Here is a 12,919-nt window from a genome sequence, read left to right as displayed (position 1 = left end):
ACTCAGCCGCAGAGTGCTGCTGAAGCATTATGGCAGCCCAAGACAAAATCATGTGCTTACGGGCACAAGTATTAAAAAACATAAAAAAGATGCTTTGGGCTGCAGTTACAAACATAAAGATCAAGTGAAGTCGGTCAGGTATGGACTGCAGAGTTGCACTGATAAAAAACAAAGTGAATCTTCCATCAGATGGTTGTCAGAAGGATGTTAGAAGGACACGACTGAAATGTGACTGTACAGTTAATTATTCAGCCTTTGCAGGGCTCAAGGGAACAGATGAATGGTTTCCCAAATATTAAATCATCCTGTGATCTCTTCTGTGCCATTTAAAACACAGAAATAAAAATAAAGCTTGTCAAAAAAATGATTTTGGCAGCTTTAATATGTTTGTGGTAAAAACACTCGAGGCTCAGTGCGCATGTCCATCGGCCTGCTTGGCTGCAAGTGAGGGGTGCGTCAGGATGTTGCTACTGCCCTATCTTTCCTGAAGGCAGGAGGAAGGAACCACTTCACATTTGATACAACAGCCCCCGGACCAGCTGTGCACAAACCCAAACATATTAGAGTAGAGCTCACTTCAGTTCAGTGGCTGGTACAAAGATAAAATATAGCCACATGATGAACGCAGCGATAAAGTGGAAGTATTTTTAAAAACACAAAGGAAGAGAGTCCACCGTTTCCACCGTTATCTCTGAATCAGCTGAGGGAAAATGACTCAACATCAGCGTTTCCCAAAACTAGGGTCACGACCCAAAACGGGTCGCAGACCTATTTTTGCTGGGTTTTAATGCACAACAATGATGCTATGACATGTGAATTCCCAGTCCCAGTGATGAGGTTGCAGGTTGCAACCAACAGAAAACCTCTCGACTCACCCTTCCTTTCAAGCATGTAGAACCTAAGGTCCCTGTGCAAAACCACAAAGGTCCTCTCTATAGCCAGTGTTTGTTCTTTAAGGGCTATTGTAGAAATGGCAGTGTAACATGGTGGACTCTGTGGAAGAGGACCCGCTCCCAGTGAAGACAAAACGCTCATTCAAAGGTAAAAAAAAAAACATAAACACAAATCTGATGATACACTAATGAAAACATAATTAAGAATATCATATTTTCTTTCTACCAATTCCCCTAAATCCTACACACTTGACTTTTAAAAGATATTAATAAGCAATGACACTGAACTAAATGGAAGCCACCTACAGAAATTTTGACTTCAAAGGCAAGGGATCAGCAGTGTTTGAAGATGACAGGCATTGTGGCTCTTTCTAAGATGAAGTCAGTGAAAATACCTTCAAAATACAGTTTACTCAGAAATGTAACATAGCTGACCTGATTCAGCAAAGACAGCATCAAGAGAATGACTGAGAACTGGAAGTTAGAAATGAAAAGATGAGGAAAGGAGCAGAGAGTGAGGCCTGCTCTGACTTGGCTGTGCTATCAGTCACACTGTGGTCTTTACCATGAAGACATATGTAGCAGCACAAACACAATCTGTGTGACTGCAACTTCCACGTCTGCCTGATAAACTGTGCAAACAAAAACAACACGTAAGCTGTTCTTCAAGAAGGGCAATGACTGTCGATCTCACCTTTAAGACACCAGGATCTGTGCGTATTTATAGAACTTAATAAGAGACAATAAAATTAGAACAGAGTGTGTGTGTGCGTTTCACTAAGCTCTTCTTGTCTAGACTGACAGTCAGTCGGCGTGTATGTGGCAACCAAAAGCTGGGTCAGTGACACAGAGCTAATGCTGAAAGCGGTAAAGCCAGACTCAAGTGTCTGGTGTGAAAGCTAACATACCTCACTAATCTGCTTGCTTAATTGTTCCTGTTTGTATGCGTGTGCACTGTGCATGAAATGTTGTTAAATCAAATTTCGTTTTCAGGTTTAAACCAAAATATAAAAACTGTGTGCATGAAATGTGTGGCCACATTTGTATGTATGACATTATTTTATTATCATACTGACAGTGAGAGTACATCCTTTACCAAGCTTTAAATATCTCAATTTTTCATGAATGACATATTTCCCTGCACCCAAACATTTTAAAGGGTGAACAAGCCAAGTACCACACATGACATAAGCATGACCTTCATCAGATCAGTTTCTTCTCACTTCTGAATGAACTATTGTATTCCAATTGTCCACATTTGACCCTCAAATTTCTTCTGTATGCTTCATAGCCAGATTTCACTGCTGATTAATATTTTTGAGTCATCTGGTGTGACAAATGATCTAAAGCTGAAAAAGCTACACAGCAGGGTTTGAATTGGGACTGCACAATATTTTTCAGGACAATAACAAAATTAATTGTTCCCAGTGAGAGCCTGAAGACATCAAGCATGAAGATTATTTTTTTAACAGCTGCATTTTAAAGTCAGTAAGCACCCCTGTATGTTTCAACTCAGCTGTGTGTTATAATTTAGAAATTTACAAAGTTTCTTAAACAAATAGCTGCACTGAGACACTCAAAGCTCAACTGCAGTGACAGACCAACTGTCAGTCAGCGGATCAGCCATTACTGAGGAGAGACTCAGTAAGAGCAAGTTACAAACAATAACGTAGGTATTTTGGATGAATTAAAATGAAGATCAGGAACTCCACTTACCCTTAGCGATGGAGGTTAGGTAAGAGTTATTTAAAGCATACTCCCTGAGAAAGCATATATGGAGCAAGGAAGAGGGAACTGTCAAAAAAAGAGGACTCAAAGTGGTGTTAACCGACGGGCAGGATTGGAAAATAAAATGTTTTTTTTTGCTGACAGGACAGCTCTATGGGTGAAGGGTAAAACTATCCGGAGAGATTTCAGGAGCTGATACAGTTTCACAGTTCAGTGAGAACTAAACTGTGAAACTGACTATCTCTGTGCTGAGATTATTAAGTTGACCAAATTCTGAAATGATATCCAACAAAACTAATGGGAATCGCCTACGCCGTGGGACGTAAATAACAGATACAACCCACAACTTAGGAACTGAAGTGTGTTAGATGCTACAAGAGAAGTGTAAGCATTGGGAATAGTACGCAACATTTCATCATTTTGCTCGAGTTTACTGGCTCATCTCAAATGCGCTTTCATTCCTCTCTTATCAGTGATTTTTTCAGTGGTGGGGGAGTCAACATTAACGGTATGTCTGAAAAAAGCCTCTCTGGGGGACAGCTCAAAACAACACATTTCCTATGCAAACTAATAGAGTATTTTCACGGTTTAACTTGCACACGAGAGAAACAAGACAGATAAACACAAGTGAAGCTCTAATGCAAACTTCTGGATTCCAAAAAGACGGGCAAAAATAACACAGAAATGGGTACTGAACACCCATCAACACATCAAGTGTGGAGCAAGACAATGATGAAGTTGTCTGTGCGTGCTGAATAAAAGGTCCTTGAATAATTTAACACAAAAATACAACTTAGGAGCAGCAGAGGAAAAGAGGGATTGTGGAAAGCAATTTGATACAGGACAACAGAATGAGTACAATCTGTGGTCAACATACACCTTATTTCCACACAACATGATAGCACGATGAAAGCCCCAGGGAGAGATCAGGCACCATGGGAAGCACGTAGATCATGTGTTTGGGAGCATCTCCAAAATAAAGATGGGAATAATAGCAAGCTGTCTTTCAGTAGGGTGAATGGGAAAATGAAAATCTCATTCCTTACACCAGCTTGCTAACAGCCCTGGGGAAGGACTGACACAGCAGGAATGACAATCATCATGTGCTTCAAGAGCACCAGCAACAGAGAAACAAGGAGCCCTGGTGTGGACAGCAACATCCCTTTCTTAAGACAAGGATACAAGAACCGTCGGACAGTCAGTAGCTTCAGTTGTGATGTTACAGTTATTAAAGTTATTTTACCTGATGTGAAAACTAATTGTAAAAATTTTAAAACGTGTTTACAACACAAGAGGTTCTGTGAATATCTGAATACTGGTCTTAGCTAACAAATTAAACTGCTTTCTTCATTATGTTTGATTTCTATTCCTGTTTCTGTTTCTTTCATTTTATCATCAAACCAGCAGCATCATCATCTACAGGAGGAAGTGAGACACAATCATTAGCCCAGAAAATGTACAGTAAGTGCTGTAAAGACTCTAGGGTACAGATTAGTCTGCAAAAGCCTCAAGGGCAAGTATAAAAACGATGGGGAGCTTAACATCTCTACTTCACAGAATAGGAGAGTATTGGAAAGAATGTTTTTTGGCCAATACATGCTGCAGAATGTACATCCTGCATTTTTAAGAACAGGGTTTCCAAAAATGTAGCACAAGTACCGCTGCCATCCTGACTCACATACAGTACTATACATTCATCAGCCTGCAGATGCTGCAGCACTGCTCTGCAGGCTGATAAATGTGCACACTCCAGGCCCAGGTGTTTCTCTGCCTGACGGTATTAGAGTCAGACACACCACCTTTAACATCTTATTGACTGCTTCACCACCCTGCAATGTTCCATGTCTCTTGGTGTGCGCGGAAGGGGTTTTGTAAATGTCTGTTTGTGTCCATAATTGCAGCACAGAACAAATACACTCAGACTGATTCCACTGCAAAGCAGTTAAAGTGACAGTATTGGCGAGAGAAAGGAGACAAAGAAGTGAGGGGGAGCATTAATGATAGTGTGAGAGCTGCCCCAGATGACAGCAGTGGGTTTGGTGGAGGAAAACAATTGCAGAATCACAAGAGTTGCAAGCTGTACTGAGAGGACAAAACGATAGGCAGCGTGAAATCAGCAGTAAATCCTTCAATTAGGGAAGTGATATGCAAGCACAAAAAATTACACCAAGCCAATTATCAACTATGAAAACATTAAGATTTGGCATGCAGTTTTGGCATTTTACTGGAATCAGTTCATTTCAAATTCCCAGTATCATTCAACCAAGGCACATGAGCAAAAACATCAAAGCAAATCAACAACTGAAGTCTTAAGCGATGACACTTAAACAGAGAGAACACAAAGAGGTAATCAATGAAATCATTTAATCCAGAAAACTGTGAATTTCTCATAGTCTGATAAACATTGTTTATGCTGGCCCAAGTGAAGCTGAACCGGTCAAAAAAACTAAAGGAAAAATCGAAAAGCTAGTTAAGTTTCTCTATGGAAGTCAAAGAAGATGAAAATGTCTTCCTTAATTGATATGACAGATTACAATGCTTATTCTCATGCAGTAAACACAGCACATTAAGTCATCCTCCCCTTCTGATCACTTCTGAGTCTTGAAAGCCAAACAAACAAAAATCTGAACACAACTATAAATTGCCTACTGATGCGCCATATGACTAAAGCAGACCAAATCAATACGCCTTCCCACGCGGCAGTGCATATCACCAGGCCTGAAGAAACTTCTAGGACAAACACTCCAACAATGAGCCAAACAATGCGGTTTCATCCAGAATTTTTGCACAACAGAAACAACCGTGCCGTACGATTACCTGGCACTTCCTTCATCTAATGGTATACAACAGAATGTTTCAATGCCTTAAAAGGGACAGATACATATTTTTCCTTCTACTTGGAACTCTTATTTATCCATCTAGAGAAAAAAATAATTCCAACATGAAACTGCTCACAACAAAGTCTGTGCACTATTTTGAATAAACAAGCCATGATTTCTGACAAACTGTCCCTTTAAAATTTGAATAGAATGGAGTGCCACGTCAGACAAGTTGGCAGGAAGATGTTCCTCTGGCACAGACATGATGGACGCTTGCCACAACACACACATGTTCAACAGAAGACTACATGTCACAGCCTGACACACGCTGGTGACTTAAACAGTGAGTCATTTCTCAATGAAAGCCTGATGTCTGCCTGCCCCGTGGCTTCCAGGATTGACATTAACTTACATACTTCTACACTTTTGTATTTAGCAACACTTTTTTTTCTGATAATACAATGAGTGAGCAAGCAGAGATTCCCCGTTTTGGGGGGAACACTGTTGGAATCACACTGGTAAGAACACCTTCCAGCCGCTGTGACAATCAAACCCTTCGAGGGTTTGACTTTGAAGTTAACGCAGTTTGCTGATTCACTGCAACTGTTACTCTATCACGGGTGAATAAATATAAACTTATCATCATTTACTTTACATTTTTAAGCATATATTAATGTATGTAACTTATATATAACTTAGGTCTGTGACAGTATGGATTTTTGAAGTTTAGCCCAGCGCTGATTTCAAGCACTCACAGAGTGAATTAATGTGCCATAGTAGTAGTAGCTGGACATTTATTTGTGGATCTCATGCAAACAAAGTACTTTCTAGCACCAGTAGAAAATTGAACGAATGAAAGCATGGTGATTTTGGGTGAATAATTAGTAGCTCGGACCGATAATGTACGACACATCCATCAAGTGCTGCTGCCCTGCTTTGACGATTCACAGGTTTAATGCTGAGAAGCAAATCAGTTACCATGCTGCACCGCTCCCAGCAGGACCATCGAACACCTGTGAGGAGAGGTGTAAATCTACTGGTCGGGGTGTGTGTTTGTGCTCAGTTTCTAAATCCCCATGAAACGACTGATGTCGTGCATGCGTGTTTTCGTCTGTGTATATGTGTGCCTTCAGTGTTTCTGCTCAGTCCTTGACTTCTCCCTCTGAGAGAAGTCTTCTCCCATCTTGTCATGAGGCAGCAAGGGAAGCAGTCTTGATCAGCTATGCTTAGATAGAATTACCATGTAATCGATAGCATCTCTGTGTTGTTCCCAGTGTGTAATTCTCATATCCTCACCAAGTGCGACAACATGCCACTCTTGGCTTTTGATGATGTTTCAAGTCCATATTTTACCAGTCAGGTTGACTGAAGACAAAAGCACCAGCCTCAGGGGAATACTAACAGTGACTGAGGGTTACATTCATGCCCAAGTTCAGTCTGAGCTGCTGACTTTTTTCTGTTGGATTTGTACCTTCATCATAACAGCTGCTTTTCCAAACAGGTTATGTATCTGAGAGTTTGAACCAAGAACACTCTAGTCACAGATTTCTGGACAGTGGGAACATAATAACCAGCACTCACCCACTCACCACTGAAGAGTAAACCTTGCTGCCTGACTAATGGACTTTGCTCCTCACCAAAGCAACATAGCAAGTCAATTACAGGCCAAGCTTTGAGTTTTGACATTTTCCTTTGCCACAAGAAGTAGAATGAAAATGCATCTGTCTATGGGTCTGTCTGATTGATCGACCACCAGTCACTATCTGCCAATTTTCATTAAACATTACTTTGTGTTTCCCTGAGTCTGGACAGGAGTTAAGAGTGGAAAAAAAATCATGCTCACCAGACATTTGTTGATTGATTTTTTTTTTTTTTCCAGAGTATACTTACTGATATCGATGACGAAACCACTGAAGTAGTATTGTGTACCTACACAAGCAGGATAACTGTATGGTACACCTACACACATACAGTACAAAACTATGCGTGCGTATAAGAAAATCTATATTATAAACACTAGAATTATTGTTTATGCATTCTTTTACGTTTAACAGTTTCTATTGATTTCAAACCACATTAGCAAAACTATTTTCTATTTATCATGAACCAAGGAGATTTTATTTCCAACCCCGATGTGTACTGTCGTAATTACCTGCCACAGATGAAAGACAAGAGAACATGCGCAGATTTTTCAACAGACATGTTAAATATCAAGTTTCAAATATCAAGTTGCAACACTGCAAGACTGTGTGAGTGGTGCCTCATTTCACTGGCAATCACAAACACTGAACTCATTAATGTTTTAATGGTTGCTCTGAATTGATTCTTGAGTCTGAAATGGGTGTGTGAGTGGAATGCTAACTTCCTCAGCTCCACACACACGTCAACTATAGGAACTGGGGCAACAAAGACTTAACAAACATAAAGTACGATGTGAAAGTTCTATGCTCCTCATTTCTCACCACTTCCTGTTCATCCCAATGAAAAAAAATAATGATGTTGAGCAAACCGCTCAAAGAAAAAATATTTTTAGCTTGTTGTGTGCTTGTCTAAGCTGGTGAAATCATTTACTTGTTCCCTGTAACCAATTCAGCAATCTAATTTATGATTTATGAATAAATGTTACCACCAAATATCATTAAAAACTGCAATAAACTGCAGCATGGCTCTTACATTTAGATCATCCCAGATGCTCCTACCTTCTACCTCCTCTTAAAAAGGCACATGTACAACATATTGTCCTTTGCGAGGCTGAACAAAGAACCAAATGCATTATTACATATTGTGTAATCTGGCAGATCAGTTCTTTATTTTGGAATGTTTTGCACTGGCAACTCAGTTAATCTGCTGTAAAATAAATAAAAAAAAGTAAATATAAAAAAGGTTCTGTCTCCAGTGAAACTCCATCCAGAGAAGGACAAGAGAGGTCACATTATCTGACGCCATCACCTTAGATTCAAGCAGCTAAATATGTCTTCTGTCTGGATGAAAATACTCACGTGAGCACACCACACATCCACATGATAAGAGGAGTCAAGCGACTGATCACACCCACTGCTGCGTTCACACACACACAAATGATACACAGTAGTAAGCAGTCTCTGGCCTCTCTTGAAGGTGCGCTTGTTTTCTGACACAACCAAACTTGCTGAATTTCTTCCTCTAGGTCTCTTTTTTCCCCTCATTCATTATGCAACTATTTCTGTCACCTTTCATATGAACAACCAAGTGCAACACTTTGAATGTGGTCCACAAGAGACAGTCTGAAAATAACACGTGTCCCACCTCGCCACGGCCGCTGACTTTTCACTACACTTTCCGGTGTGGTTTTTCAGAACAACTATATACATGTTTGATTGCCAACATGGTTGGGCAGTATGTGGTATGAACATCAAGTATTCCCCAGTCCTAAGGTAATGGGAATCATACATGAAGAACCACATAGGGCAGAACAGACTCTTAGGCTTCTTACCTACAGACTGGCCGGGGTATTCAATATTACCTACACTAGAAATTTTTCAAGCAAAACTTTGAGGTCAGCCAAGTATTCAAAACATGTACATTCAAAAACTGCCACGTCTTTATGTATGGGCGTACATACATAAGAAACTTGACACAAAACAAGTGTTCAGTCTTTCTTCCTGTTGCTGAGTAAAGAAAATAAAGCACTTTGAGTTTTTCCAAAATCTCTTCTAAAGACTTCAGTATTTGAGAACCATTTGAGTACCAGGGACTGTTTCCAGCCTGCAAAGATGGAAAGTTTCCACTGCAACAATAGCATACCGTACTGATGAAGTCCAAGGAAGGCAGAAAGCGTGTGCCAGTACTTTCTCACACACTTTAAACCAGGCGTGCACATGAAGAAAAAAACATTCACTTGAAGACAAGCAGAAACCCTGAGGCAACACTCTCAGCTTCACATGGGATGTAACTTCTTGCTTCAGAAGTTATTTAAATACCGTTTTTTGGAGGAGTAACATTTCAGATGAGTGGTAGCATCACACACTGGCTATTTGCTCACAAATAGGTGACATGAAATGTGCATGATGTGAATCTGACATGATGACAGACTTTTTACAGCTAAAAAGTATCTGAGCAAAGTCTTACCATTTTGTAATCTACCTGCAATGATTGGTAACTTTAGATTTTATGTCATCACAAACTACAGATAGACAGAATGTAATTATGTGAATGTCCAAGCATACATATTTCTTCCAGTGAATAACATAAATCATCCCTATTGAGAATGCAAAACAAAGCATATTACCAACGGTGTGCTGAGCCCACCCACCCTTTGCTCTGGGAAGAGATGTACATTTTTGTCATTCCATTCTCCAACACGTTAACATCTGTCCCAGGTCTAAGCTCTGTAGGGCTGGGTTAGTCACGCCTACAGCAAACCGCTTGAGAATCCATGTCTGCAAGCTACATCTTTGCTTTTCACTCTTTAAACAACACATACCTTTAGGCTCTTGTGTAGCATATACCCAGTCATCTCTCCGCTGTATCACCTCTGAGGACACACCCGACAGCTCCTCCTCCTCACAGTATACATCATTCATTCATTCTTCACTACAGAAATATCCTTGGGTTTTATATGTAATTAAAAGGTGCGATTTGTAAGATACAGGCATAATTTTACAGTACAAAATGAACACTATCGACTGAATGCGAAGACAACAGCATTTACGCTGTCAAAGACATCGCTATGTTGTGTTGCAGAGACATCTGTTAAACTTAGCATGCTAGCCAGCTAGGCCCAGTCCTTTCCATCTCATAACACAACTTTGTACCTCTAGAGGCGACAGTCCAATAGGGAGCTGTAGTTTTGGCGAGGAGCAGCGAGTTTGCCAAGTTTCACGAGCTCTCTTAGAGTTTAGTCTAATAAGTGAACAAAAGAAACTCAAAAAATGTCAAGAAAGTAAATATTCCTAAACCTATTCTGCTTACTTAACAGAAGAACACTTCTGGACACCTTCTGAATTCAAATTTCTCTTTTACCACAATAAGATGAGCTTAATTGCCTTATTAACTCTCAGTAAAACACAGTCAGACATAATTCATAATCACCTCTGGTATGATAAAAATAAATCCATAATTTACTGAGTACGACGTGAAAATATTCCAACCCTATATTTTTGGACCCTTCTTCATATTATGGTCGTATCTTACAAGTTAGTCCTTTAGCCATGGGAAAGGCTGCTGCACAAAAGCAAAATTGACTAAATTAAATTTAACATAAAAGGAATATTATTTTTGTAGATTGTGGCTGTCACTATTTCTAACACAATGCTCACATCTTATTAAGAGTGGATGAAATGGCATTCGCTGTCAAGACTTTTCCCAGTCAGCAGCTTACTTTTTCAGTGGCTATACTATGAATGACTATGCAAATACGTCCCTGTAATGTGAGATCATAATTTCAAACTTCCAGTGAGGTCGGAGGGCATTTGTGATTCCCAACAGCATCCCTAAAGCTTCTGTGTTTTTAGTGGTTTGCTCAAGGACATTTCAGGAGAGTCAGAGCAGGTTGAACCCAGCCCTTCAAGATGAAGGAAAATCTTTCTGCCTGCCTACTCAGGACTCAAACCAAACAAATTCAACAGAAACATAGCAATTTTACAAGGCAGGCGGCCCCTCCCAGCATGCAGACATGCCTGCACACCAATGAGACTGAATGTGCGTGTGAGTTATGGCCACCAGGAACGGGCTCGGCATTCCAGCACAGACAGAGAGACACAGTTTTCATGGGTCTTAAATGACAGCACTGTGGTCGACTGTTATCCCCCCCAAAAAAACCAAAAAAACTCACCATTTCTTTGTGCATTCCACCATCAGTTCCTGATATGAAGCCACAAACTGGAATTTTGAGGCATGCTTCCCCACACGTTGCAGTCTCTTCCAAACCGAGGCCATGTTTCTTTGGGAACGGGTAGCTTCAGTGCACCTATCCCGCCCTGGACTTCCTTCTTTGGGCTTTCTTCGCACAAATTCACGCTAACGTTTAGAGGTATCTGAGCATATCCAACACGCGTAGATACATTGTGAATGTTTTACCGAAAGCACAAAGAAAAAAAGGTGGAAATGCACACCCAGTAGTGGCTGCTGGTCTTTAAAATCTGCCTGATAAATCCAAATGTAAGGACGCCGAATCTCTGCAGCAGTGATCGAGGTCTGATTTCAAGGCGCACATGATGAAAATTATTCCACAATTACGAAAGGCATGAGAAGTAATCCACGGGGTATAAACATCTCATTTCCATCGGTTGATTTTCCTGCAAATGACAGAAAAAGGACAGTTTCAGTAGAGGTACAGTCAGGTTTATAAATCCCCGGCATTCCCGAGTACGCTCGCTGATTTCTAACGTTAAACGCCAAGTAACGTAACACTCACGATAAATGTCCCCGTTACGCCGATATGTAACTCTTTATCCGTTACTGTCGCCTGTAGCGGTGTAGGTGTTAAACCCAATTTATCCCCATCGCCGACGTAACACTTTGTACATGTGTAAGAATGTATGGAAGACTACAGCACCAGCACTTCTGCTGCCCGCACGGCGTGCCGGGGGGGCTATATACTGGCGTGGCAAGCTAACTTGGGATATTTGGTGATATGATATGATTTTAATTACTGGAACTGTGACAGAGGAGCAATGGCATTACATTACAAACAGTCGTGTTACCCACCCAGTCTGCAAACACTACACCAAGAGACAACACCCGAAAGTGGGACTCAAATAACAATTTTGTAAACAAGGAATTTTGGTGGAATATCTCTGAATCCAGGGAATAGTCCCAGCCGTTACGTTCCGCTAACCGGAATGATTCTGCTGCTAGGCTAACAACTTAACATGTGAAACTGGGTTAACTGTGTCCGTATGACACTCACCTTAATGTGATATCCAACGCATTATCCGTTAGGTTGCCTTGTCGGTTGTGTAGAGAAATGGCGAACCGTCTATAACAAACTAGGAGCCGAGCGAGCGTAGCCCGCTTGCGAGCTAATTATCGCCTTCTTTGCAGCTCCAACACCAACACAAGCCATTCAGCTAGCTAAGCTGCTAGCGACGACGGCTAACCATCACAACACTACACGAGCGGAAACCGTTGCTTGCCACTTGACACATTTGCCCCACAGGTAGACGCACGCTCCAGGACTCAGGACTGAACCAGAAACGACTTTTATTCGAGTTTGTCACAAAAGTAAATTTTAAAAAAGTATTCCAACCGCAGGTAGGAATTCCCACGGCAAAGTCGTCCAGTTGTCACCGATACCTTGACGCGCTGTGCCGCTGAAGTGCTTAAAGTTAGCTAGCATTTAAAATGATTTCCTATTTGGGATATTAAAAATAAAACGGTTACTGAATAAAGAGACGAAATGAGCTCATAGAAATGCCGATACACGTTTTTTTAAATCATGACTCTATTATGGACATAATTCTAGCTTATTTTCTCCTTTAAAATGACAGGTTCAAAATG

At 40.7% G+C, this 12,919-nt stretch overlaps 1 protein-coding gene across 7 annotated transcripts in view; it reads right to left on the bottom strand.

The window, feature by feature from the left end:
• ehbp1 (EH domain binding protein 1) overlaps positions 1 to 12,772 on the bottom strand; it is a 126,897-nt gene extending 114,125 nt beyond the window's left edge. For 3 of the 7 annotated variants that reach the window (XM_046402804.1, XM_046402808.1, XM_046402809.1), the window contains exons 1-2: positions 12,330 to 12,758; positions 11,253 to 11,715 (exon numbers count right to left, since the gene is read on the bottom strand). In XM_046402804.1, coding sequence (XP_046258760.1) covers positions 11,253 to 11,356 — 104 coding nt within the window. In that variant the 5' untranslated portion in view covers positions 11,357 to 11,715; positions 12,330 to 12,758. Of the gene's footprint in view, positions 1 to 11,252; positions 11,716 to 11,834; positions 12,298 to 12,329 lie in introns of those variants that run through there. The other 4 variants (XM_046402807.1, XM_046402810.1, XM_046402806.1 and 1 more) reach the window with 3 other exon arrangements.
• Positions 12,773 to 12,919: the final 147 nt, after the last annotated feature.

This window comes from Scatophagus argus, chromosome 10 (assembly GCF_020382885.2).
Source record: "Scatophagus argus isolate fScaArg1 chromosome 10, fScaArg1.pri, whole genome shotgun sequence".
Classification (NCBI taxonomy): Eukaryota; Metazoa; Chordata; class Actinopteri; family Scatophagidae; genus Scatophagus; species Scatophagus argus.
The sequence above is the reverse complement of the archived record's forward strand: the minus strand, read 5'-3'. Positions and strand labels throughout refer to the sequence as shown.